The 23,045-nt window shown below is 45.0% G+C and overlaps 3 protein-coding genes across 7 annotated transcripts in view; 1 reads left to right on the top strand and 2 right to left on the bottom strand.

Moving 5' to 3' along the window:
• Window positions 1-318, bottom strand: part of CFAP57 (cilia and flagella associated protein 57) — a 45,554-nt gene extending 45,236 nt beyond the window's left edge. For 3 of the 4 annotated variants that reach the window (XM_037499041.2, XM_054691127.1, XM_037499042.1), the window contains exon 1: window positions 193-292. The gene's annotated coding sequence lies outside the window, so the exon portion shown is untranslated. Of the gene's footprint in view, window positions 1-192 lie in introns of all 4 variants that reach the window. The other variant, XM_037499039.2, reaches the window with a different exon arrangement.
• On the top strand, window positions 113-8,584 carry EBNA1BP2 (EBNA1 binding protein 2). The gene is made up of 9 exons (XM_037499043.2): window positions 113-598; window positions 682-765; window positions 986-1,155; window positions 1,744-1,867; window positions 2,896-2,985; window positions 5,429-5,504; window positions 5,742-5,835; window positions 7,469-7,631; window positions 7,755-8,584. The coding sequence occupies exons 1-9, from the start codon at window positions 533-535 to the stop codon at window positions 7,803-7,805; spliced, it is 918 nt and encodes a 305-aa protein (XP_037354940.1). The 5' UTR covers window positions 113-532; the 3' UTR covers window positions 7,806-8,584.
• Window positions 7,112-17,163, bottom strand: CFAP144 (cilia and flagella associated protein 144). Of its 2 annotated transcripts, XM_054691128.1 has the most exons (7): window positions 16,550-17,163; window positions 15,299-15,521; window positions 13,879-14,136; window positions 12,940-12,999; window positions 10,606-10,709; window positions 9,363-9,505; window positions 7,112-7,761 (listed from the first exon to the last, which is right to left on the bottom strand). In XM_054691128.1, the coding sequence occupies exons 3-6, from the start codon at window positions 14,006-14,008 to the stop codon at window positions 9,395-9,397; spliced, it is 405 nt and encodes a 134-aa protein (XP_054547103.1). In that variant the 5' UTR covers window positions 14,009-14,136; window positions 15,299-15,521; window positions 16,550-17,163; the 3' UTR covers window positions 7,112-7,761; window positions 9,363-9,394. The 2 variants fall into 2 exon arrangements, with proteins under 2 accessions (XP_054547103.1, XP_037354935.1); XM_037499038.2 differs by lacking the exon at window positions 7,112-7,761 and having other exon boundaries at window positions 9,297-9,505.
• Window positions 17,164-23,045: the final 5,882 nt, after the last annotated feature.

Genomic DNA, 23,045 nt, shown 5'->3' with positions numbered 1-23,045 from the left:
TCGCTCCGCCTACGGCCCCGCCCCTCGCCGCCCACGGCCCCGCCCCTCACAACCTCGTCCCGCCCACGGCCCGCCCACTGAGCCCCTCTCCACTCTCCTGCCCCCACCCACCCCCCCCGCGGTCCCCGTTTCTCCCCTTTGCTCCCTCGCAGCTTCCTGCTCCTCCAGAAGGCCCCAGGTACTCGTTCCCACCTTTTACGTCCACTCTTTGAGTCACCAGGCCGCACTTGTATGCAGGGATACTAGCCCTACCGATCCGAAGCAACCCGGGCACTTTCAAACGCCGGAGCGGTTTCTATAGCAACGACTAACCGGAAGCATGAGTCTGAAACCGGAAGCGGAAGTCCCTCTTGAAAAAGCTCCGCCGCCGCGGTGAGTAGCTGGAGCTGGTGCGGCTCGAGTCCACGTGGATTCGCGGCTTGAAAGTGGGGGGCTGAAGGCAGGCCGCCCCGGCGAGAGGCACCCTTTTCCGCCGCGCGGGCCTCGCGCCCCCCCGCTTGCCCCGCTAGGTGTTAAGCGAGCGTGCTGCGAGATGGACACTCCCCCGCTGTCGGGTTCGGAGTCGGATTCGGATGAGTCTCTTGTCACTGACAGAGAGGTAGGTGTCTGCGAGCTGGCGGGGCTGCGCGCGGGGGCGGGGACCCTGCTCCTCCGGTCCTGACCGCCGATAGTGTCTTGCAGTTGCAGGATGCGTTTTCCCGAGGGCTGCTGAAGCCGGGCCTCAACGTCGTGCTAGAGGGGCCGAAGAAGGCGGTGAACGACGTGGTGAGCTCAGGGCGCGAGGTCGGGGCGTACTCGTTATGGGATGTGAGCCAGGCACTGTTGTGCTCGGGAGGTTGAATTCTCCCAAGAAAGACTACGCATTGCCAAGGTCAATTGTCTGGGAACCGGCGTTGTGTTTGTTGGCCTAGCACTCTGGGCTTGGGAGAGACACGCAGGGCTCCTTCTGGTCCCCTTTTGTGAGCCCAGTGTCTGAATTTCCTAGAATGGCCTGAAGCACTGTTTGACTGAATTCAAACGGGATCTGGAATGGGTTGAAAGGCTTGATGTCACCCTGGGCCCCGTGCGGGAAATCAGTGGATCTCAAACAACACCTCAGAATAAGGACCAGAAAGCTGTTGATCCAGAAGATGACTTCCAGCGCGAGATGAGCTTGTATGTATGTTTTCAAATGTGGGAAAAGCTGAGGATGGGTCTTTCTGCTAGAGAATTGGGAGGGGGAAGTAGCCAATTTGTACTTCTCAGAAGGCCTCATACCTGTGGGAGTAAGCAGGAAGGCTTCTTTTGACTACCAAGAACTCACAGATTTTCCCTGGTTGACAGAAGAGCCGCTTTGTTTACTAGCCACAATTCAAAGTCTAGCTGCTTTTATTTTGTTATATTCTTTTAAAAAGATTTTTGTTATTAGAAGAAAAATTTGCTTGTGGAAAGTTGTCACGGACTATTTTTAGTAACTAAAGAATTGATAGTTGGCATTAGTTTGTAAGTTAATGGGTACTTTCAGTGATCATTCTCTTAAACTAGTAATTTATTTTTAGCAATATGTCCCTCCCACTTTTAAAAATGAATGTTCAGTTAAATTTCTTCTAGATACCAAGTTAATGAAGTTTTAATCCAGTTTTGTATGTTTGTTCATGGTGGAGGTCAGATGTTGAAAGTCCTTCTGCCCTTAACTCATGAGAGACAGAAGGAGTCAAGATCTTGCTCCTTTAGCTTATTTCACACTTTGTCTTACATCCTTAGCTACCGTCAGGCCCAGGCTGCAGTGCTTGCAGTATTGCCTCGCCTCCATCAGCTCAAAGTCCCTACCAAGCGGCCCACTGATTATTTTGCAGAGATGGCCAAGACTGACCAGCAGATGCAGAAGGTAAGAAACAGGAAATATTTTTCTCTGGAAGGCTGAGGCTTTGTACTTAAGTATATCCTGCTGGCTTATCTCCTGTAAGGTTTTTAAAAAGATAGGTATAAGCCCAGTAATAGAGAATAGTTGTCTTTCAGACTCATGCTGATCACCAATTCGATGAATACATCAGTGAATTAGATAAATACAGTTATGGGGAGGAAAGTATTGTCACAAGTGTGGGCCTTGCATTTCCTAACTGGCATGGTGTTTAGAGAAGACTACAGTTCTTGCCTGCCATTGCCCAGGGATCAGTGCTATGACTTGTAGTCAGTTCCTTTCCTCTGGGCCACGGTTTTCTATTTTGTAAAATGAGGGGATTCATATATGAATGGTTCAGATGTAGTAAAATTTAAAGCTAGGTCGAACTTGGCTTTCACTTAACTTTGGGAGGAAGAGAATTTCCAATTCAAGCTATATTTAAACAATTCCCTTGGTCCCAAGCTGTATTTTAGGGCGCTCTGGTCTCACTGCTACACAGGGAAGCTAATCTAGAGATGCCCACACACATCTCCATACATCTGCATTGACATCGGCTTTTCCTTTCACTGGCATGCATATGTTTGATGGAAAGGCTAGGTACCGGATATCATTTTGGGTCTTTATTGTGTACATGATATATTGGAGAAAGGAACTGAGACTACATACTGGCTTAACTTCAGTTTGTGGATAGTAGGAATGGGGAGAAGTTAGTGTCTCCTGACAAAACTACAAGTAGGCTATTTTGTATAATGGAACAAACAGCACACTGGACGAGAGAAGATGGCTTTCAAGTTCTAGCTCCATTCTGGTACTTTTGGTATCTTGGGTAAAGTGCTCACCTTTGGGCCTCATTGTCATCAGATATTAAAGACAGGGGTTGGAGTAGATGATTTTACAAGGTTCCTTTGAACACTGGTTTTGCAGAACTGGGGCTATCTGTCCCCTACTCTAGGGCACCTTCAACGGTAATCCCAGATTCAAATATCATAAGCTGACAATACTTTGTGTTTTAGATTCGACAGAAACTGCAGGCTAAACAGGCGGCCATGGAGAAGTCTGAAAAGGCTAAGCAACTGCGAGCACTCAGGAAGTATGGAAAGAAGGTGAGGAGGAAAATGCATGGGAAGAGGAGGCCGAGTGCATTTGTCAGACCAGATTGCTGTCTGATTTGGTTCCGTGCCCTGTGGTGTTTGGTCTGGTCTGTTATTTCATAAACTGTGTGTGTTTGATTGTGTATGTGCACGCACCACACGCCAATGTCCACAGCACAATCTTTCCTCAACACTTGTATGTCACCAGGAGTAGCATGGTAACTACAGGCTAGTCAGTCACGTCTCTGGGCTTCAGCTGGAAGAGTTAAGTGCAGATCTGAGGTTTCTAAAGCTGACCTCGCAATAAAATCACCCTGGGGAACTTTCAACACAGATTTCTAAACTTCTTTCCCCAAAAAGTTCCTCAGGTGATTCTGATTTGAGACTCACTGGCATAGATGATTATAAAGTCCTTGAAGGAATCATATTATTGTCATCCAGTCTGAGAGAAAAAATGGCACCTGTGTTTGAACTAGGTATAGATGAACTCTAATGTAAAACCAGAGCAGGCATACCATGAAACCTCTTTTAGTTTTTCTTTTTTATTTCGTTGTCCTCTAATAAAGAAGATGAAAGAAATTAAAGTTAGGGTTGTGGAAAGAAATAAGTTCGAGGAGAATCAGCTTGGGCGTTAAAACTGTCAGTGTTTTGGACATAAAACTTAAGATATGGAATGCTGAACTGCTCTCCACATTTGGAGTCATTTCACTGATGGGTGGTCAGTGGAGGAAGAGTGTGGTAGTGTCCTGTCCTCTGCAGAACTCTTCTATTGAGTTGATCTGGAGGTAGGTGCTGAGATCACCTTAAAAATGTGGGCAATTTGGGCCTCCCCTGGTGGTGCAGCAGTTGAGCGCTGGGCTGCAAAGCTGCCCGCAGCCTCTGCAACGCCAGTTTGATTCCGGGCCACTGGTGAGGATCCCAAATGGTCATGCCCACTGCTCCCCTCAGCAGTGTATTTCGTCACTCTGCCAGTTCTGTTCCCTGCTTTGGCTCTGGTGAATTCTCTCACCCTCCCGTACTTCTGACTGTACCCAGTGCTTGTATAAATAAATAACTCTTTAAAAAAAAAAAAGTGGGCAATTTATCTAACATACCTAATATATCAAAGAAAAAGTCGGGCCTATTCTTTCACTGCTTCTGTCAGTAATATGGGGAAACCTTAGGGCAGCTTTTCTCAACTGGAGCTGAATTTGCCCACCAGGGGACATTTGGCGATGCCAGGACACAGTTTTGGTTGTCACGTCTTGGCGGGGAGGACCCTGAACCGCCTACAATGCCCAGGGTGTCTACTTCCCAACAAAGACTTATCCTGCCCAGATTTCAGTAGTGTTGAGATTGAGAAAGCCTACATTAGAGCGGAAATGTCTTCTTTTTTCCTGAGAGCTTTCCTGTTTTGTTTTTGCCCACCCCGAGCCCCTTTTTTCATGTAATCATCTCAGAATTTACAGGGGATTCATTCCAGGATCCCTGTGGATGCCAAAATTCTTGGATATTCAAGTCCCTTATATAAAATGGTGTATGCTACTTGCATCTGCCCACGTACTTTAAATCCTCTCTAGATAGTTCATAACACCTAAAACAGTATAAATGCTATGTTAAGTGGTTGTTATATTTTTACGGATTAATAAAATAAATCTGTACATAGGTATAACTGCATAGTATGTAGTTTTGATCCTCATTTGGTTAATCTGAGTATTCAGAACCCTTGAATGTAGAGGGCAGACTGTACTTTCATGCCTAGTGACAATAAATTAGATCTTTAGTCTGCCTAAATATAATTAATGGGGTGAATTGGGTGTGGACCTAACAATGATTTGCTGCAGTTTTGTAGCAGGATTTTGTAATGGGGTAAGAGTGTACCTCTGGAGTCAGACCACTTGGGTGTAAATACCAGCTTTGTACTTTTCCCTCTGACTCTGGCAGGTTAACTTACCCTCTTTGTGCTTTGATTGGGGGGATGGTTCTTCACTGGGTTGTTGTGAAGATTAACTAAGAATATTCTCAGAGCCTTAGCATAGTTTTCGCAGCTAGTAAATATTTAGTGGTAGTGGTTTTTTTTTTTTTTTTTTTTTTTTTTTTTTTTTTTTAAAGATTTATTTATTGATTTATTTATACAAGCACTGGGTATAGTCAGAAGCGCGGGAGGGTGAGAGAATTCACCAGAGCCAGAGCAGGGAGCAGAGCAGGCAGAAGGACCGAAGTACACTGCTGAGGGGAGCAGCGGGCGGCAGGAGAGGTCTGCGCGCCATGTGGGACCCTCCTCCTGTGGCCGGGGAGCAGCCGGGGATCGAACTGCGCTGCAGAGGCTTCGGCCAGCTTCGCAACCCAGCGCTCAACCGCTGCGCCACCGGGGAGGCCCTAGTGGTAGTGGTTTTGTCAGTATCATTACTGAGAGAAGGTAGACACTGGAGGTGATGCTTTGGGGTGGGGTAATAGTCCTGTGTCCTTGTCTCAGGTGCAAACAGAGGTTCTTCAAAAGAGGCAACAGGAGAAAGCACATATGATGACTGCAATTAAGAAATATCAGAAAGGTAAGTACATCTCTTTCCAAAGCATGTGGGGGAGAGGTGGGGACATTGGCTGCCTTAGAATTAATTCTGACACAGGGCTTGAGGCCTTGATTGGTTGGGAACTATTGGACCTAAGGTTTGGGAACGGTGTGGGGAGCAAAATGTATCTCTTAAAATTGATTCAGTTAATTGGCAACTTTATTTAAAAGTTGAAGCTGATAGACAGTGGCACTGATCATGGTACTTATTCACTCCCAGGCTTCTCTGATAAACTGGATTTCCTTGAGGGAGATCAGAAACCTGTTGCACGGGGCACGAAGGAAGGCGCTAAAGGCCAGAAGATGAAGAAGGGGTATGAAGTGTTTCAGTTTTGTTTTGTTTTGGAGTGTGTGCTGGACAAGCAGTTCCTGGGTACAGTGGGGCCTCCACAAGTAGCAACCTCAGTGAGAAGTGTGTGGCTGCTGCCGGCAGCCAGGGCCCAGAGGCCTCCGTGATGGGCCTTTTAGCCACCATCAGTCTTTGAACGTTAAAGTGAGACGATTTCAGGATTTTGACACATTTTAAGTGAATGTTCAGTAAAAGTTGATTTCCCACCTCACAGTTGATGGCTAGTACAGGCTGAGGTTTCAGATCTGAGCCTGTTACTCCATTGGAAGGGGACTTTGAACTTTACCTTTCTAATGTTAATTGCCTCATCTATGGAAATGAGCCTGTCTCATGGCCTCCTGGTAAGTTGAAGATAATACTGTGCCATGATGTTGAATGCTATTATTGTTCCTTTTCGTTCACCTTTATGCATACCTGCATCCACATAGAATAGTAGTAAATGCTCTGATGGAGTCATGTAGGGAGTCGTATGGAAGCATGTTTTAGAAATATTGACTTCATCTGGGGAACAGGGTCTGGGAATTGGCTCCCATGAGCTTAGTCTGAAAAGTATGAACTAACCAGGAAAATAGGAGAAAAGCAGGTTTAGGGAAGAAAAAAGAACATAAATGAGCAAAAACAGAGATTAGAACAGCAAGTTTGTATGTGAGGAACAGTAGTATTTGGTATCACTGGGAATACAGGGTGAGGAGGTGAGATGTGGCCAGAGGGGACTTAGGCCAGTGCCTGGAGGCCATGTTTGTCTGGCCTGCTGAGAAGCTTGGAATTTATCCAGTAGGCAGTGCGGCGATAACGGGCTTCACTCAAAATAATGAACAGATCTTGTTCATGTTTTAAAAAATTAAGTGGTACTTGGGATAGACTTGGAGGAGGTAGGGAAATTGACTAGGGGACTGTTACAGAATTCCAGATGAGCAGTGGTAATGACCTGAAAGTGATAATGGGGCTAGAGAAGGGAAAATGGATTGAAGAAATATTCAAGAGGTTAAATCAGGAAGACTCAGTAATTGAATGGGGTGTGGAGAGTGAAAGAAGGAAGAATCCAGGTTGACTCCTGGGCTCCTAGCCTGGGTGTCTGGGAAGATGTTGTACCACCACCCTCAAGTCAGGGCATGTAAACAGGAGGTGGAGCCAGACTAGGAGGGGGTATGATGGCTGATTTTGGATGTGCTGAATTTGAGATTCCTGTAAGATAACTAGTTCTAAATTTTATTACATTTAAATTTATTGTATGTATACCAGTAATATAGGGATAGTGAGATACAGATATCCTTGAGAGGAATAAAAACAGCAAAAAATTTAGCAAAATTTAGTTGAAAAGATCTTTGTTCCAAAGATAAGTGGGGAGCCACATGGTATATGTGGGTCCTCTCCTACTTCTTGCTTTGTTTTCCTTCTCTGGTGGTTAAAACCAGAAATCGATAGGCTTGTCTGAGCAGTTTGTGGAGTAAGAACGAAGAGGCAAGGGTGACATTCTGAGCGGCATAGTGTCCAAGGGGCTCTGTAGGCAGACAGGTAGCTGGAAGTGTTGTGGAGCCAGAAGTCCCCTCAGGATTTGCCGTGTGTGGGTAACCAGCAAGACCCCTTTTTTTCCCTAGTCCCAACGCCAAACGACGCTATAAAAACCAGAAGTTTGGTTTTGGTGGAAAGAAGAAAGGCTCCAAGTGGAATACGCGTGAGAGCTTCAACGATGTGTCCAGTTTCCGGGCCAAGAAGGCTCATGACAAGGGCCTCAAGAGGCCTGGGAAGAAAGGATCAAATGTAAGTGAGCCCTTGGGCAGTGAGGGCCTGGTCAGCACCCTGCTCCTACCTGCTTGTGCACCCTGACTCTGGGGCAGAGGGCCAGGCTGCTAGGTGACCACACCTGTGTTTCTTTTTCTGTAGAAGAGACCTGGAAAACGGACAAGAGAGAAAATGAAGAGCAGAGCACGCTAAGGAAGCAGCATCTTTTTATACAGAGAACCAAGAAACAGGATGAAGGCTTGTGATGTCATAGTATAATTGGATTCCTTCTGGTGTTTGGTTACCAATTTTTTTTTTTTCTGGTAAAAATTTTTTTTTAATAAACTAAAGAAAATTTTCAAACATATATCTTTGGTTGAAAACTCAGTAAGACTAAAAGATGGAGATGTTACTTTTACAATAGTAATACTACTATCACAGTTTCAGATAAATCAGTAATCAGTGTTTTATATCGTATGATTGTTTAAACACCAATCAGTTTAGAGCTAGGCGTACTGTGATAAAACTTCCTTTGTGGTAGTTTATATCTGAGTCAGTCATCATTTTATTTTGTTGTGTGTGTCTAATTTCCCTTCTACATCCTTATTTCTTTCCTAGTGCCTTGTCTTTCTATCCACCTTATAATTTTCCTGGTACAACCTAGGTCCCTTTTACAACTGTGTCCTCTCAAACCTTCTAGACTTGGCCACTACTACCTGGGTTCCATTTTTTTCTTCCCTTATAGTTTATACCTTTTTTAGCTGTATACCATTTCCATGTTGTCTAAGAAGGGAATTTAAATTCCCTTGCATTTCTGCAGTTTATTGTAGTTGATGTGGATCTTCCCCAAGAATGATGCAGGTACTGCTTCCTAAGTTTGTATTTTTAGCTCACTTTAAAGATTTCGTAATTATTTTTTCTCAACATTTTATTACAGTCCTCATTTTTCACACTATTGGCTAAGAGTTCTTTATTCTTCAGTTGCTCTTTTTTTCATCCCTTTATTCTTATAATGACTACAGAGCAGTGTATGACTCAGAAAATGAAATATAGTTTTGGCTTTTTAAAAAATGCTTCCTTTTGTTCCCTTCACCCTTGCCGCCAGCAGTCTAGAAGTTCTCTGACTTTCTTTACAGACTTGCAAATGGTACTAGGTGGGAGTCTTTAGACAAACCCACCAGCTTCAAAGCCAGGGTAAAAATGCGATCTGTCTGGGCTAGGGTTCAACTTGTTTTCAGCCTTGCCCTCACAGTTACCCATGTTTTATTGGAGTCCCTGAGCCCTGGACTTTCCCCATTGCTTGAAGACAACCTCGTCAAGTCCCCACAGACTTCTGTGGGGAGAGATACTGGCTCTGGTGTGTTTGGAGAGGGTCTCACTCCTCGTGTCCATTTTCAGTCCCCTGATTCACACCCCACTGTCTTGGAGTCCTGAACTCTCCACAGCTCTGGGGGCATGGTTTCCTCCTCCACTTTCCAGCAGATTTCCATTAAATGTCCTCTGTTTCCTTGGTTGCTAATGTTTCTTTCCTATCCCATTGTGGCGTCGTACCTTATACCTTATTTATACCTGTATTATGCTTTTTTTTTGGTATTTGGAGAAACAAGATAATTGTAAGCTGCCTTTAACTAGTGGGAATTCTCCCACTAGTTTGTAAGATTAAAGAACTGAACTAGTGGACTTGGGCAGACATGAGAAATGGGAGACCCAGGATAGGTTATGTCAAACTGAGGTTTTGAAGTTATTTTTATTTAAGTTGGGAGGACGTACTTCAGGCGTGAATAGTAGGGGCTGCTGGGATGCTACTTGTGGCGATCATCTTCTCCCAAGCTCCACATTTTCGCTTTGTACAGAGTGATGTCATTGTAGACCCGGAAGTGGTTCAACCTGCGATCACTGCGGTCCTGGTTGATCTAAAGAGGCGAATGCAGGTATTAGGAGCCAGTGGGGGTGGAGGGAAACTGGGGTTTGAAAACAGGTAAACCTGGAGACTTAAATTACTTTTTACTTTACCCTTCACTCCCAGAATATACAGTCCTTGAGGGAAGGTGCTGTACCTGTTTAAGTCACTGCTTTACCCCCAGCACTTAGAACGGGATCTAGCACATAGTAGGGACTCCATACATATTTATTGAAAGAATGAATTCCGTTGAAGTAGTTACACAGACAACTAAGAATAGCCCCTCTCACACAAAAATCTTACAGAAGCTACACTGTGCAATGAATAACCTTAAAGCAAACACTTGGAACAAATATAACTAGGAGACTAGAGGCTGAGAGGTATTCATTGAGTGTGGCTTCCCTAGCACCCCAGTATTGGAGTTGGGGGTACTCAGCCTATTGGAGTGAAGTCCTGTCAAGGGGCTGGGAGCCTGAAGTCAAGTCAGGGCTGATCAAGCCTCACTGCCCCCAACCATACCACTCTGAAATTCCATCCAGCATAATTATCTTTTAGGGCTGCACCTTATGTTAAGGTGGATAAATGGAGGTTAACAGACATTCACATACCACTGTTAGGAAGTAGTTGAACCTGAACTTGGGCTTTTGGCTCCAGAGCCACTAAGCTGGATACCCAAGTGCCTTTAGAGCAAATGGTGTCTTCCCAATTAAATGGGGTGAGTACTGTGACTAACACTCCCACTTACAGAGGAGGGGACAGGACATGGAGATAAGTGACATGCCCTAATCAGCCCACTGATAACTGGTGGAGCAAATTCAGGCTGTCAGCAGCAGCCTTTGTTTAATCAACACAACACAGTATTTACTATGCGCCAGGCACTGTTCTAAGCATGTCACAAACACCTCATTTAATTCTCATCACAATCTTATAAGTACTGTAAAGTCTCCATTTTACAACAAGGGAACTGAGTCACAAAAGAGCTTAGTAACCTAGCCCAGGTCATACAGCCAGAAGCGGTAGCCAGAGGCTGAACCTAGGCAGTCTGGCCCCAGACCCTCCTCCTCCTGCACCTGTACTGCTTCCATGCTTCCTGAGTAAAGGAGCCACACCTACCAAGGGTTCTGAGTCCCATCCGATTTCTTGGCTTTCCGTCTGTGTCTCCTCATATTTTCTCGTTGGTCCCTGGGCTGCATGGTGGATGAGATTGAGAAACCTGGCTGGGAGAGGAGGCATGAGTTGGAAGGAGTCAGGCTTTGGGCCCAACAGTGATTCTTGGCCCTTTCTCTGGTCATATTGTCCTTAGGGGCCTCTCAGAGGCTTGCCTAGGCCTCACAAGGGGTGTCTGCCTCATCTTTCAGCAAGTATTCATTGAGCACAAACTCCATGCTGGGTGGTTCTGTGTGTCCTGGAGGCAGAGCAGAGTCAGATGTGGTCCCCGCTCTTCTGCAGCTTGTCATCTTGGTGGGATGAACCTCATGATGGTAGACAGTGATAGAAGCTGTGAAGAAGGGGGTAGGGAAAGACGCAGGCAGGGTTCACGGCTCCTACTGTAGATACGATGGTAAGGGGAGGCCTCAGTGTGCAAAGAAGTACACTGCAGGCAGCAAGAACAAAGACCCTGAGGCAGGAGCCAGTTTGGTCAGCGTAGTTGTGGCTGCTCAAGAGTAAGGAGGAGAGCTGCAAGGAGTGAGGTTAGACCCCACTGTGTTGTATGCATGTGTGACTGCTGACACAGGCCTGGGACTTCAAAACTTTCATTTTTAATTTCTACCCTATCTCCCTTTGAGAGAAGCAGTTTGACAACAGGAGGACTTGGACTTTATAGTCCCACACTCCTGACCCTTCCAACTACTAGCCTGTCAGGTGGTTTAATGGTTCTGGGGCCTCACTTTGCTCATCTGTAAAATGGGAGGAAAATATCCACCTCAGCAAGATGACTGAGAATGGAGCAAAAGGATATGAATTTAGGGCCTAACATTGGGCCCAGTTTATCCTCAAAATAAGGCAGCTGGGAATAAACTCCCGCCTGGTTTTCAAAACACCCTCACCACCAGCTGCTTTCCTTATTGTGCTAGTTCCCAGCTCTTCCCACAGATTATATCCGGTAGTTATCTGTGTCCTTTGACAGCATTCTATTAGTCTGTTCACTTATCTGTCTCCACCGTGCTACGGGATCCCCCACTCCCATTTTTGTCTTACTCTATAATCCTACATCCTTCCTCCATCAAACTCTGCTCTAATAAGGTAGAGTGGAAGGAAGAGAGCTGGCCGGGATGGATTAGGCTTCCCATCAAATACCTCTCTCCCCTCACTCCCTCTCTCTTGACCACCTGTGCACTGAGGTCATGCCCAACTGCTATAGTTCCCAGACTGTATGGTGTCTCTCATTTGTGTGCTTCTCCATACAAGTGTTCTTCCACAATCTTCTACGCCTGACATATTCCACACCTCACCATCTTATCACCTCCAAGAGGACTTCCCAGAACTGCACTGCCTGACTTAGGCACTTGTGTACTACGCTGCTGTCATACCAATCTTACTATTTACTTATTTTTTACTTCTCTGTCTCCTTCACTATGTTGTGAGGTCCTTTGCCCACATCCTCTCTCCACACCTCCAGTCTGTTGGCCCCATTATTCTGACACGATAATAATAAGAATAACTTAATATGGGCCTCCCCGGTGGCGCAGCAGTTGAGCGCTGGGTGGCGAAGCTGCCCCTGGCCTCTGTGACGCCGGTTCGATCCCCAGCTGCTCCCCGGCCACCGGAGGAGGGTCCCACATGGCGCGCAGACCTCTCCTGCCGCCCGCTGCTCCCCTCAGCAGTGTACTTCGGTCCTTCTGCCTGCTCTGCTCCCCGCTCTGGCTCTGGTGGATTCTCTCACCCTCCCGCGCTTCTGACTGTACCCAGTGCATGTATAAACAAAACAAACAAACAAATAAATAAATAAAACATGCCTCTATAAAAAAAAAAAGAATAACTTAATATTCCCTAATCACCATGTACTGTTCTCTGCACTAGCATTATCTGTTGAATCCTCATAATGGCCCTGAGAGGCTCAGAGACGTAAAAAAAAAAAAAAAAAAAATAGAATTTGAACTCAATACGGCTCTAGAACCTGTGCTGTAACAGCCAGATGTTTGATGAATGAATGAATGCCTACATAATTCTTGATACATAGAAGTAAACAAATATAAGTCCTGATATTGCCTTATTTTGCCCCAATGGGTCATATTAATCATGGTAAGGCCTTTAGGAATATTTCTTTTGGATTGGAAGTTAATAAGCTGGCAGTATGGTTGACTATATTAACCTCTTGTGAGTCTGGCTAGTAGGAGTCCAGTTTTCAGATGATCAAAGCAGGGAACTGATGTTTTCCCCAAGGAGTCTCCATTCAGCCGCCTACCTGTGCTCTATCTCAATGGTACTGTCAAATCCAGTACTTACCATCTGCAGGTTCCTCCAGATTATCATGCCAAGACATGGGTTTCCTGGTAATTGTGTGAACTAGAGAAAAAACAGCATCACAGGTGCACGTTAGAGTTAACGCCATCCCTCTTTGAGACCCACCTTAGGCTGACACCCCACACTGCTGAGTGTCTGTCACATGTCAGGTGTTGTGCTGGGTACTAAGGAACACATACGGCTCTTGAGGACCTTACATCACAGTAGCAAGTGTGCAATATTGTGGTGACCAACCACATGTGACTATTTGAACTGAAGTTATTAAAACAAAAGGCAATTAAAAATCCATTCCTCAGTCACACTAAACAACAACTCCCCCCACCAACTTTAGCTTACTAATAACAAAGCAAAACATGGGCCTCCTTGGTGGTGCAGGGGTTAAAGTCTCAGTGCTATCAAGCTATCTCCAGCCACTGTGGCATAAGATGGATCCCAGCCAGGGATTAACCTATGTGGCGCAGCAGACCTCTCCTGTCTTGCCCTCTCCTCCTCTCAACAGTGCATTTCAATCAGTCTGCCAGTTCTGCTCCCCACTCTGTCTCTGGTGAATCTTCTCACCCTCTTATCTCTGGCCTATACCCTAGATCTTGCATGCATAAATAAATAAATAAATTTAATCTTTAAGATAAAAACAAAGCAAAACGAAACAAAATCCTGCAAAATATAATTACTTTTAAAAGCAAAATCAGATAAGTCTTTCAATATTAAGTGTAACTAAAATAGTATTTAATTGCGAGATGAGTGCATTTTATACTTTTAATACGTTGATCTGACGTGGGGCAAGAACCACTCCCACCCCCAAGTCTACAAAGGCTGAAGTCTACTAAGGGGTTGAGTTCGAGAAGGCATCTCCCACATTGCTCTGTCTGGCTCCCCCTACTGCTTCCTTCCCTCTTTGCCTGCATCCAACAGTGCTCTCACCCTTGCGTAGAGGGTTCACGTGATACTTTGTGTACAGTTTTTGGGTTCGTAGCTCTTTGAGGTACAATTCACGCAAGATCTGGTTATGGTGGACCTCATCTACGACCTCCTTCTTGTGGTGTGTGGCCATTGCCTTGTCCGCGCTGCCCTCTTTCGCGCTGGCCGGAGTCTCCCAGCCTGCTCGGTGCCAGGCCTCCAACCGTCTCCAGGCAACGCCAAGCCAAGCTGTCGCCACACTGTTGCCAGGCAACGGGGATTCTAATGGAAGCGACTTGTTGAATGGTTTATTGAAGAAAAAAAATTACATATGTATAACATAAAATTTACCATCTTAACGTTTTTTAGTAATGCATATTAGTGTTAAGGGTATTCACCGTGTGAAACCAATCTCCAGAACTCTGTAATGCCCATTAAATGACAAGCTCCTCATTTCCTTCCTCCCTGGGCTCCTGGAAACCACCACTTCACATTCTATGAGTTTGACCACTCTGGATACCTTATATAATACAGTTTATTTTAAAAGAACCTAAAGGAGACCTTGCATAAGAAATGAGCCACTCCTGGTTTTAGTAAGCACCTGAACGCTTGACTTGAAAGGGTGTGGTCTTTCCCAATGTGTTATTCATTCATTTACTTATTAATTCATTTACTCATGACACAGTGTGTTCCCTGACATGTAGATGTCTGAGGGCACAGAGTTGAACATGTCACTTGTATGGGCAAGTCTGCAGTTTCCAGAACTTAGCAATATACCTCCTGACTCCTTGCTTTAACCTCTGGCTCCTTGGCCTGGAAAAAGTGCTTTCTCTGTTGTCAGTCTGGGGAACACCTACCCAGTGTTTATAACAAGTTCACACATAATCCTTTAAAATCTTTCTGTAGCCCAGTCCAATTTGTCTTTGTGTCATGCTCTAGCCCAAGTATTCTAGTTACTAGAATATTGAACTTATTTGTTTACATCTAAGTTGTTTGAGAACAAGAGATCTATATGGCTCATCTCTGCAGTACCAGTACCTGGCAGAACTATACACAAATACAGGTACTGGTACCTGGCAGGGCTATAGACAAATACAGGTACTGGTACCTGGCAGGGCTATAGACAAATACAGGTACTGGTACCTGGCAGGGCTATAGACAGATACAGGTACTGGTACCTGGCAGAGCAATGGACAGATACAGGTGTTTGATGTTTGCTGGCTGACTCGATATTGACCAGTTCAACTGTGATTTTCTTCGAATTACATAAATCCTTATGTCATTCAGAAACAGGTTCCCTCACACACTGGCTGAGCTAGAAAAGCATTTTACTTTGTCATTGTGAGCCATGTCTGGGTCCCTTTTCCTAGCAAGGCTTGAGCAGTCTCCTAAGTCTTTACTGCCTTCCTAAGGTGGAGAAGAAAATGAAATATCACGTTGTTACCTTTGAATCAAGAGTCTCTTTATCCCCTGCAAAACTGACTTTTTGTCAACCTGGACCCCGGTGGTCCAAGGGATCGGGTTAGGCAGAGGTCAGGGGCACAGGGATTGCAATCACCATCGTTTCATCTATTTCCACCGCAGCTCCACGTTCGTGTTTCCCAGGGCTTCTGCTTCTGCTCACCGTGGGTCATCCAGAGTCATCAATGTGCTTCTAATCTCTGAGACTATTTGAGAACACGGTGAATTAGTAATGGGATAAGTCCCACAATATGACTCTTCAGGCCCAGATGGCTTTTCCTGAGACTTTGTCAAACACAGAAATGAAGAAAATACCAATCCTACACGAATTCTTTCAGAAAACAGAAGTGTTTTCTAACTCATTTTATGAGGCCAGCATTGATATTAAAGCCACACAAATTATTACAAAAAGGAAAACTAGAGATAAATATCCTTCACGAACATAGATGCAAAAGTATGAGAAAATGACATCCAACAATATAGAAAAAGAATAATATATCATGACAAATCACCAAATTCACAAATAAAAGAGAAAAGCCTCTGATCCTCTTTCTCCATTTGGCAGATGGGGCAGAATGGTGAAAGGGGAGAGTTGTTGGCTTTTCTACACTCTGTTCCTCCCACATTCTAGGGTAGAAGCAGCAGACTGAGAGAGAGGCTCAACCTTCAGAGTTTTGATGAGAGCACATTGGAGGACCTCTCCCTTTTCTTGCAGGAGACATTTCTCAAGGGCAGAAAGCACCTGGCAAGGTTCTAGAATCCTAGGATGCAGGGAAGTGGAGTCTTGGAAGAACATGACCAAAAATATCTTGAGCCCCGTCATATCTATAGTAGGGGTTTGTGTCCTGTGTGTGTGATTTCTCAGGGGTCCCCCATTCCTTCACTCACTCTAACCCGGAATGTAGTATAGACTTGCTCTCCTTCAATGCAATCAGATGTGTCCCATTCCTTACTTTTCTTGCCTTCTCTGTCAATGGTCCTGTGGTTTATGGTGCGGTCTCAGACCAAGTCCCATGGACAAGCCAGCTACAAATCTAGAGGCTCATGAGGGCTGCCTGATGAGAAAGGGGAAATGACACAGGTTCTCTTGAGAAAAGATCTTGTCTCTGGCGTCTGACATGGATACCAAGAGGGTGCAGGCAGCATGCAGATGGCAGTGAGGTACAGTGGTCAGCTGATCAGGATCTGGCCGCTGCTGAAAATGACGTAGTGAAATAGGGGTAACCAAACTTACCGTCTGGGGTGAATGCTGGTTGCTGTCATCTTGAGTATCCTCTGTCTACCGAGTCAGGCCACTGGGAATCCAGTCCTGGCAATTCTGAACTGCACTGGAACTGTCCCTCCAGTAGGGACACCAACACTCCGGCTAAGATATGGGACTCACCGGGTCTGACTGTGGGTGTCAGCAAGGACCAGAGTCCAAGGAACTAGGGTGAATGGGAAGGAGAAGAACTCAGGGAAAAGCAAGGTGAGATACCAAAACGGGGATGCAGGTCAGCTGAGCGGCGAGCAGATGATTTGGAAGGAACAGATCTAGGGGGTGAAGCCCTGCAGGCAGGGGGCCGGGGAGGGATGACGTTGGTCAGAGGAGGGATGATGTTGGTCAGAGGAGGGATGACGTTGGTCAGAGGAGGGATGACGTTGGTCAGAGGAGGGATGACGTTGGTCAGAGGAGGGAAGCGGGTAGGGCTGGAAACGGGTGGTTGGGGCTGGGGAGCACGGGCATGGCCAAGAGGCTTAGGGTTTAGGGGAGGAAAGCGGGTTGAATAACGAGGGCCTGAAGGAGCAGGAAGAGGAGGTCGAGGCTGGTTGGGGTTAAGGGGTTGAGATGGGGAAATCAGGGGTAGCTTTTTCGTCATTTTTCCAAGTCACTAATCTTGTCAAAGTGAGTAAATGAGCTTCAGCAGCCAGCATTTATCTCTCACAGGACGCTCCCATCACCAGTGACTGAATATTCGCCCATTGTGAAGCACACATGCCACACCCTTTTGGGCTCCACCTACCGGAGAAGAGGGTCCAGGCTCTGGATTGAAAAGTAGTCATGGAAAAAAAAATACTCTCCATTCCTTGGGATAATATGTAGTTTTGCTCTTCAGCAGGCAAAAATTGATTAAAGAACTAAACTAACCTATAGAGTTAGAGGACTGGGACCAAGGAGAATCCATCTGAAACAAAATGGGAGATTGGGGAGCACTCAGGGACCCCAGCTAGTCAACTTACAACTTTTCCAGAGTTCTTTTATGTCACATAGCATTCCAGGAACGTAAAGGTGCCAGAGAAATGATGTCCATTTTACTGATGAGGACACTGAGAGCCAGAGAGGAGACTTTGTAGTCAGGTAGTGGGTGAAAGTCAGGTGGGGTTAAGCCTGGACCGCCAGGAGGGAATCGGGGAGGGGGGGCATGCAGGAGGGCACACAAATGAGCACTGAACACTGACACCCAACATGATGCCCTCCTGTGTTTTGGGACAGGGTCTTATAGTCGTGTTCCGGAGCAGGGCTTGTGATACAGCTTTTCTCTTGGTCCTGCTGCTCCCTTGGCTTATTGCCTGATTCTTAACTGGAACCAGAAACACTGGGGCAAATGTCTGTTATCAAAACTTCAAAAATGTTTTCGTCACATTCTGAAAAAGAAGCTAATAAGACAGCCTCCTCCGCGAATCATTTACCAGCAGTAAGGAGTTCAGAAACAAGAAAAGCACCACTATCTGGAGCCTTTGTCTCTGGGGTGTACAAGAGGCCCCCACCTGCCCCCTGCGTTCTGGGTTCCCAGCCAGCCTTGGCGGTCAGCTCAAGGTTGTCCATAAGCCTCTTGTCTTTGCTGTGCCTGTGGAAAGGAAGCCTCAAAGAGAAAGTGAGATTGGTCTTCTTTTCTTGTGGGCTCTTAAGTGTCTGAAAATCAATTTTAACCCTCTAGTTCCAGTTTCAAGTCCCCAGATCCTTCCATTTCTATGGAAACAGCATTGCAGTGGGTCTGGCTATCTCCTGCGGACAAGGGGGGGTTGTGGTTGTTTGTTTGCTTGTTTGTTCTGATGGAAGGTTTTCCCCTTGAGGGAGAGCTGCTCCTTTGTACCTCCAATGGGGGAGTCTGATTGTTTGGCAAATTTCTCTGAAGTTTTTGTGCAGTATTTTCTTTCATATTGAAAACCTAGATAAAGGGGGGACTGTGGCAAGAAGAAAAATCAGAAATACATGCAACAGTTTGGGGAATAAATTGCCCATTTCTGAAGGCAGCCAGGAAAATAGATTATGAAGGGGAGCATCGGCCCCCTTCACACTGGTAGACTATACGACAAGATTTGAAATATGAAAGAGAAGTTCATAAAACAGGAGAATCTTTTTTTATATATATAGAGGCATGTTTTTTATTTATTTATTTATTTATTTGTTTGTTTGTTTGTTTTGTTTATACATGCACTGGGTACAGTCAGAAGCGCGGGAGGGTGAGAGAATTCACCAGAGCCAGAGCGGGGAGCAGAGCAGGCAGAAGGACCGAAGTACACTGCTGAGGGGAGCAGCGGGCGGCAGAAGAGGTCTGCGCGCCATGTGGGACCCTCCTCCAGTGGCCGGGGAGCAGCCGGGGATTGAACCGGCGCTGCAGAGGCTGCGGGCAGCTTCGCCACCTGCCCCTTACAAGTCAGGTGATGGCCCCTCCTAGCGACTGATCAGAGTGACTGCAGGGAGAGAGACTTGTGCTGAGTGTAGCCACTCAAGACCTCAGGGAGAGAGACTTGTGCTGAGTGTAGCCACTCAAGACCTCTCCCCACCCTTGCCCCACAATGCAGGTGCTCCCTGAGGGTTTGGGAGATAGATATGTGACCCCTGGAGTTTCAGGGATGATATTCTAGTGCCTTCCTTCCATCTCCATCTACATTACTAAAGGCAAGAGGCTGACTGAGGAGGTCCCTGGAGGTGGAAGAAGAGGGGACTCTTCCCCACTCAGTGTCATGAGGTCGAAGTGTACATCCTGCAGGTCTGGATATGGCGTTGAAATGTGACTTGACTCTGGTTTCTGCTCTTGTGGATCTTAAACTCTAAGAGACTGAGGCAGATAGTAATAAAAGAATCCTATAAAGAAATATAAACCTGATAGAAGAACTAATGTAGAAAGGAGCACAGTGCTACAAGAGCATATAGACAGGTCTAATTAGGTCTGTGGTTTCCTTGTGGATATGATGTTTGGGACCCTAAAGTTAGCCATAGGAAATTGATGTGTTGAAGACATTCCTGAGGGGAGAGGAAATATATACCAGAGCGTGGCATGTGCAAGGCACAGAGAGAAGGCCTGTTAGGCAGAAAGCAAGGCAGAAGCAGGTGGAGATGTGCAGGGCCAACCATCAGTCTTGTGGGTCACCTCGGGATTTTGATTGTGATCTGAGTGTACTGGAAAGTTATTAAATATTTAAAAACTGAGGATGATGTTCCAGGACTCATATTTTGAATGATTCATTCTAGTGGAGAACAGATTACTAGCCGGCCATAATCTTTCATTGAGATAATGGCTTCTTTCATTAATATTTCCTGTACTATAGTGGGACATTTTGAACTTCAGAGTATTTGACATCCAGAAGGTTTTATTATACCATTGGATGTTGTTTCTGATCCACTTACTGTTTTCTTCTTTAGAAATTATTTAGCACTTATAGGCTGGATCTTTGCATCTCACCCTAACTCTTTAGTCATCATCATTTTCTATCTTTCCTTCTGCATTCTGGGAATATTTAAATTGTTATTCAAGGTCAATCTTCCAATTTCCCATCTCCAATTCAGGCTATATTTTGACTTCTGTGTTAGATTTTATTTAACTTCTTGTATTCTTCTTATCCCAGTCTATTATCATCTTATCAGGGCCCCTGTTGTCCTTTTGTACCTGATTGAAATCACAGAACAGTTATTTAAAAATATTTCTCTTGTCTGGTTTCAAATAGAGGCCTTTTCTCTGAATTCTCAGGACACTGCTTTCTTCTTGCGAGCTCAGATCTGTATTGTGATGGTCATGGGAGGGATGGAGATGAGTCATTGACACATGGTGAAGGATTGAGCTCACAATGGTAATGGGGATGATAAAGATGATGAGAGATGATGAGCAATGAGTGGGTAATATTGGGAATAATGCAGTAGGGAAAGAACAGTATTTGGGGGGTGGTGGCTGAAAGTGGTGAGAATACTAATAGGGTGATGAAGTTATGATGAAATATATGATAAAAAAACAGGGTGATGGTGGTGGTGAAAGTGAAGGTGCCTTGGGTATGAGTTTAGTAGCTGGAGCACACACTTGGGATAAAAGTTAAGCAAAAGTTAGAAAAAGTTTCTTCAGCTGCCTCTGAGGGACACGGAGTCACTTCTGTTCTTCCTACTTAGTTGCTGGTGTTGGTTCAGCTGTCTAATAAGCTGAAGTTCTTAATGATATTCCTTCCATATTCTTAACAAGTCTCGCGGGACTTCTTATTCCAGAGCAACTCATCCGTGGCTTAATTGTGCCATAGTCAGGAAAGGGCTCCTGAGACAGAGAGCCCAGGAGTGGCTCTCAGTAACTGGGGAATAAACTTGTGAAGACTCAGCAGGAGGGGAAAGAGGAAGAGTGATCTAGATATTACTTCTTGCTTAATTGGCATTAAAAGAGTGAGCTCCCTGTGTAATTGACAGTTCTTATGTCCTCCTGAGAAGTGTCAAGCTAAGGCACAGCTCACGGGGAATTCTCAGCAGGACAAACCTGGGGTGCTTGTGCTTAGGAAACCATATGATAGTCCTAAGTTTGGCCCCAAATTCAGACCGCACAAGCTGCCTGAGAAGTTTTTCTCTACCTTAAACTAGCTTTGATGTGAGTCATTTCCTGCAAATCAAAGCTCTGAGGAGCCTTAAAAGTGACAGCAATCATCTGGTTACATTGGAAAGCCCTGAGTGTTTTTATTGCTATTATCTGCAGTTACTTTATACTTTAATTATACAAGTCAACACTGATATGAAATACTCATTATAAACATTTAAACAATACAAATACATCAGCCCTCTTTGATACTCTATTTAGTACCAGCCCCCACACCAAAGGTTTAAAATGTGCTTCCAGATTAAAAAAAAATACATATATGTATACATACACACACACATATATAAATATATATGTATATAAGTATAATTTTGTTGTGTTTCTCTTTTCTAAGATGTCGAGATATAGTGATTTCATAACAATAATATGAATTTCACACTTTTTTACTGTATAGGTCAAAAGTAGTCAGTCCATTATATGTGTGTAGATATGTATATATTTATTTAAAAAATTCGACTTCACTAAAGTAATTGACATAAAATTGTAAATTAAAATTGTAAGATTTCAAAGTGTATAAAGTGATTTGATATATATATATACATATATATATATATATATGTATATATATATATACACATTGTAGGATTTCTCCCATCTAGTTAACTAACACATTCATCAGCTCACATATTTGTTTTTGAGACAACATTTTAAGTTCTACTCTCATAGCAAATTTCAGTGATATAGCACGGTGTTATTTACTATAGTCACCCTGTTTTACATTTATTCCTTAGATGTTATTTATCTGAGAGGTGAAAGTTTGTATTCTTTTTGCAATTTCTCCCTATTTCCTCTACTTCCTGGGCCGTGGCTATCGCTTTTCTACTCTCTGCTTCTGTATTTGATCTTTTTTTCTTAAAAAAAAAAAAAGATTCCACATATAAATGATACATGCAGTATTTGTCTTATTTTAATTAACAGAATGCTGTTAAGTTTCACCCATGTTTTAACAAATGGCAAAATCTTCTTTTTCACGATTAAATACTGTATTATATATATAGTATTATATCTAATGTATATATCTCTCTGAGATATATATAATTCTCTCTCTCTCTCATCTATCTCTGCCTCACATCCGCTTATCCATTTATCCATCAATGGTCAGTTAGGTGCTTGGGCGCAGTGGACACCAGGAGGCTGGCCTGACCACAGCATGTATGTCTTTTGGGGAGTGTCAGGACTTGGGGTGGAAAGGATCAGGGTTCTGGCTGTACACAGCCTCGGGTACTCAGGGTTGAAGTTCAAATTTGATGTTCAGACCTGGGAGAATTCAAAAACACAGTGAGCTCATTAGGAAATCATTGGCTCTGTCCTCCTGGGGATCAGAGCAGAGGTTCAAAGGAGGGCTCCACAGACTCCTGACCCACCCCTTGCGCAAAGCCCAACAGCAGGTAAGGAGGGGCAGAGCGGGGGCGGTGGGCCCAAGGCTTGGACATCTTCTCGTCTGAGGCACCCCTTCTTCTGCCTGCCCTGCTCCTCTGTACTGTCTACAGATCTCATCTGTGTGTCCCTTCACGCCTACGCTTCTCGCTCTTCCCTTTCTCTGTCCCTTCCCCATCCGTCTGATTTGCTTTTGTGTTTACTTCTCTCTGTCCAACTGCCCATCTCTGCCCTCTCTGTCCTTGTCAAACCTAGTGTGTGCGTCTCTCTCAAGCATTTGACCTTCAGTTACCAATAAAGACAAAGAAACAGGGCCTCCCCGGTGGCGCAGCGGGTTGAGCGCAGCGCTGTGAATCTGTCCACAGCCTCGGCAGTGCGGGTTTGATCCCAGCCCTCTGGCGAGAATCCCACATGGCGCAGCAGACCTCTCCTGTCTCACCTGCTGCTCCCCTCAGCAGTGTGTTTCTGTCGTCTGCCTGTTTTGTTCCCTGCTCTGTCTCTGGTGAATCCTCTCACCCTCCCGCA

The sequence above is a fragment of the Talpa occidentalis genome, unplaced genomic scaffold (assembly GCF_014898055.3).
Source record: "Talpa occidentalis isolate TD23 unplaced genomic scaffold, MPIMG_talOcc4v2.1 talOcc4.9, whole genome shotgun sequence".
NCBI lineage: Eukaryota > Metazoa > Chordata > Mammalia > Eulipotyphla > Talpidae > Talpa > Talpa occidentalis.
This window is presented reverse-complemented; position numbering and strand designations above follow the sequence as displayed.

Coding starts and splice junctions, on each gene's coding strand:
- CFAP144 (XM_054691128.1), bottom strand. CDS start 14,008: ATGGCCACACACCACAAGAAGGAGGTCGTAGATGAGGTCCACCATAAC. Junction 13,000..13,878: donor CGTGAACCCTCTACGCAAGG/GTGAGAGCACTG, acceptor TTTTTTCTCTAG/TTCACACAATTACCAGGAAA. Junction 10,710..12,939: donor TCTGGAGGAACCTGCAGATG/GTAAGTACTGGA, acceptor CTCCTCTCCCAG/CCAGGTTTCTCAATCTCATC.
- EBNA1BP2 (XM_037499043.2), top strand. CDS start 533: ATGGACACTCCCCCGCTGTCGGGTTCGGAGTCGGATTCGGATGAGTCT. Junction 2,986..5,428: donor TCAGGAAGTATGGAAAGAAG/GTGAGGAGGAAA, acceptor TCCTTGTCTCAG/GTGCAAACAGAGGTTCTTCA. Junction 5,836..7,468: donor GGCCAGAAGATGAAGAAGGG/GTATGAAGTGTT, acceptor TTTTTTCCCTAG/TCCCAACGCCAAACGACGCT.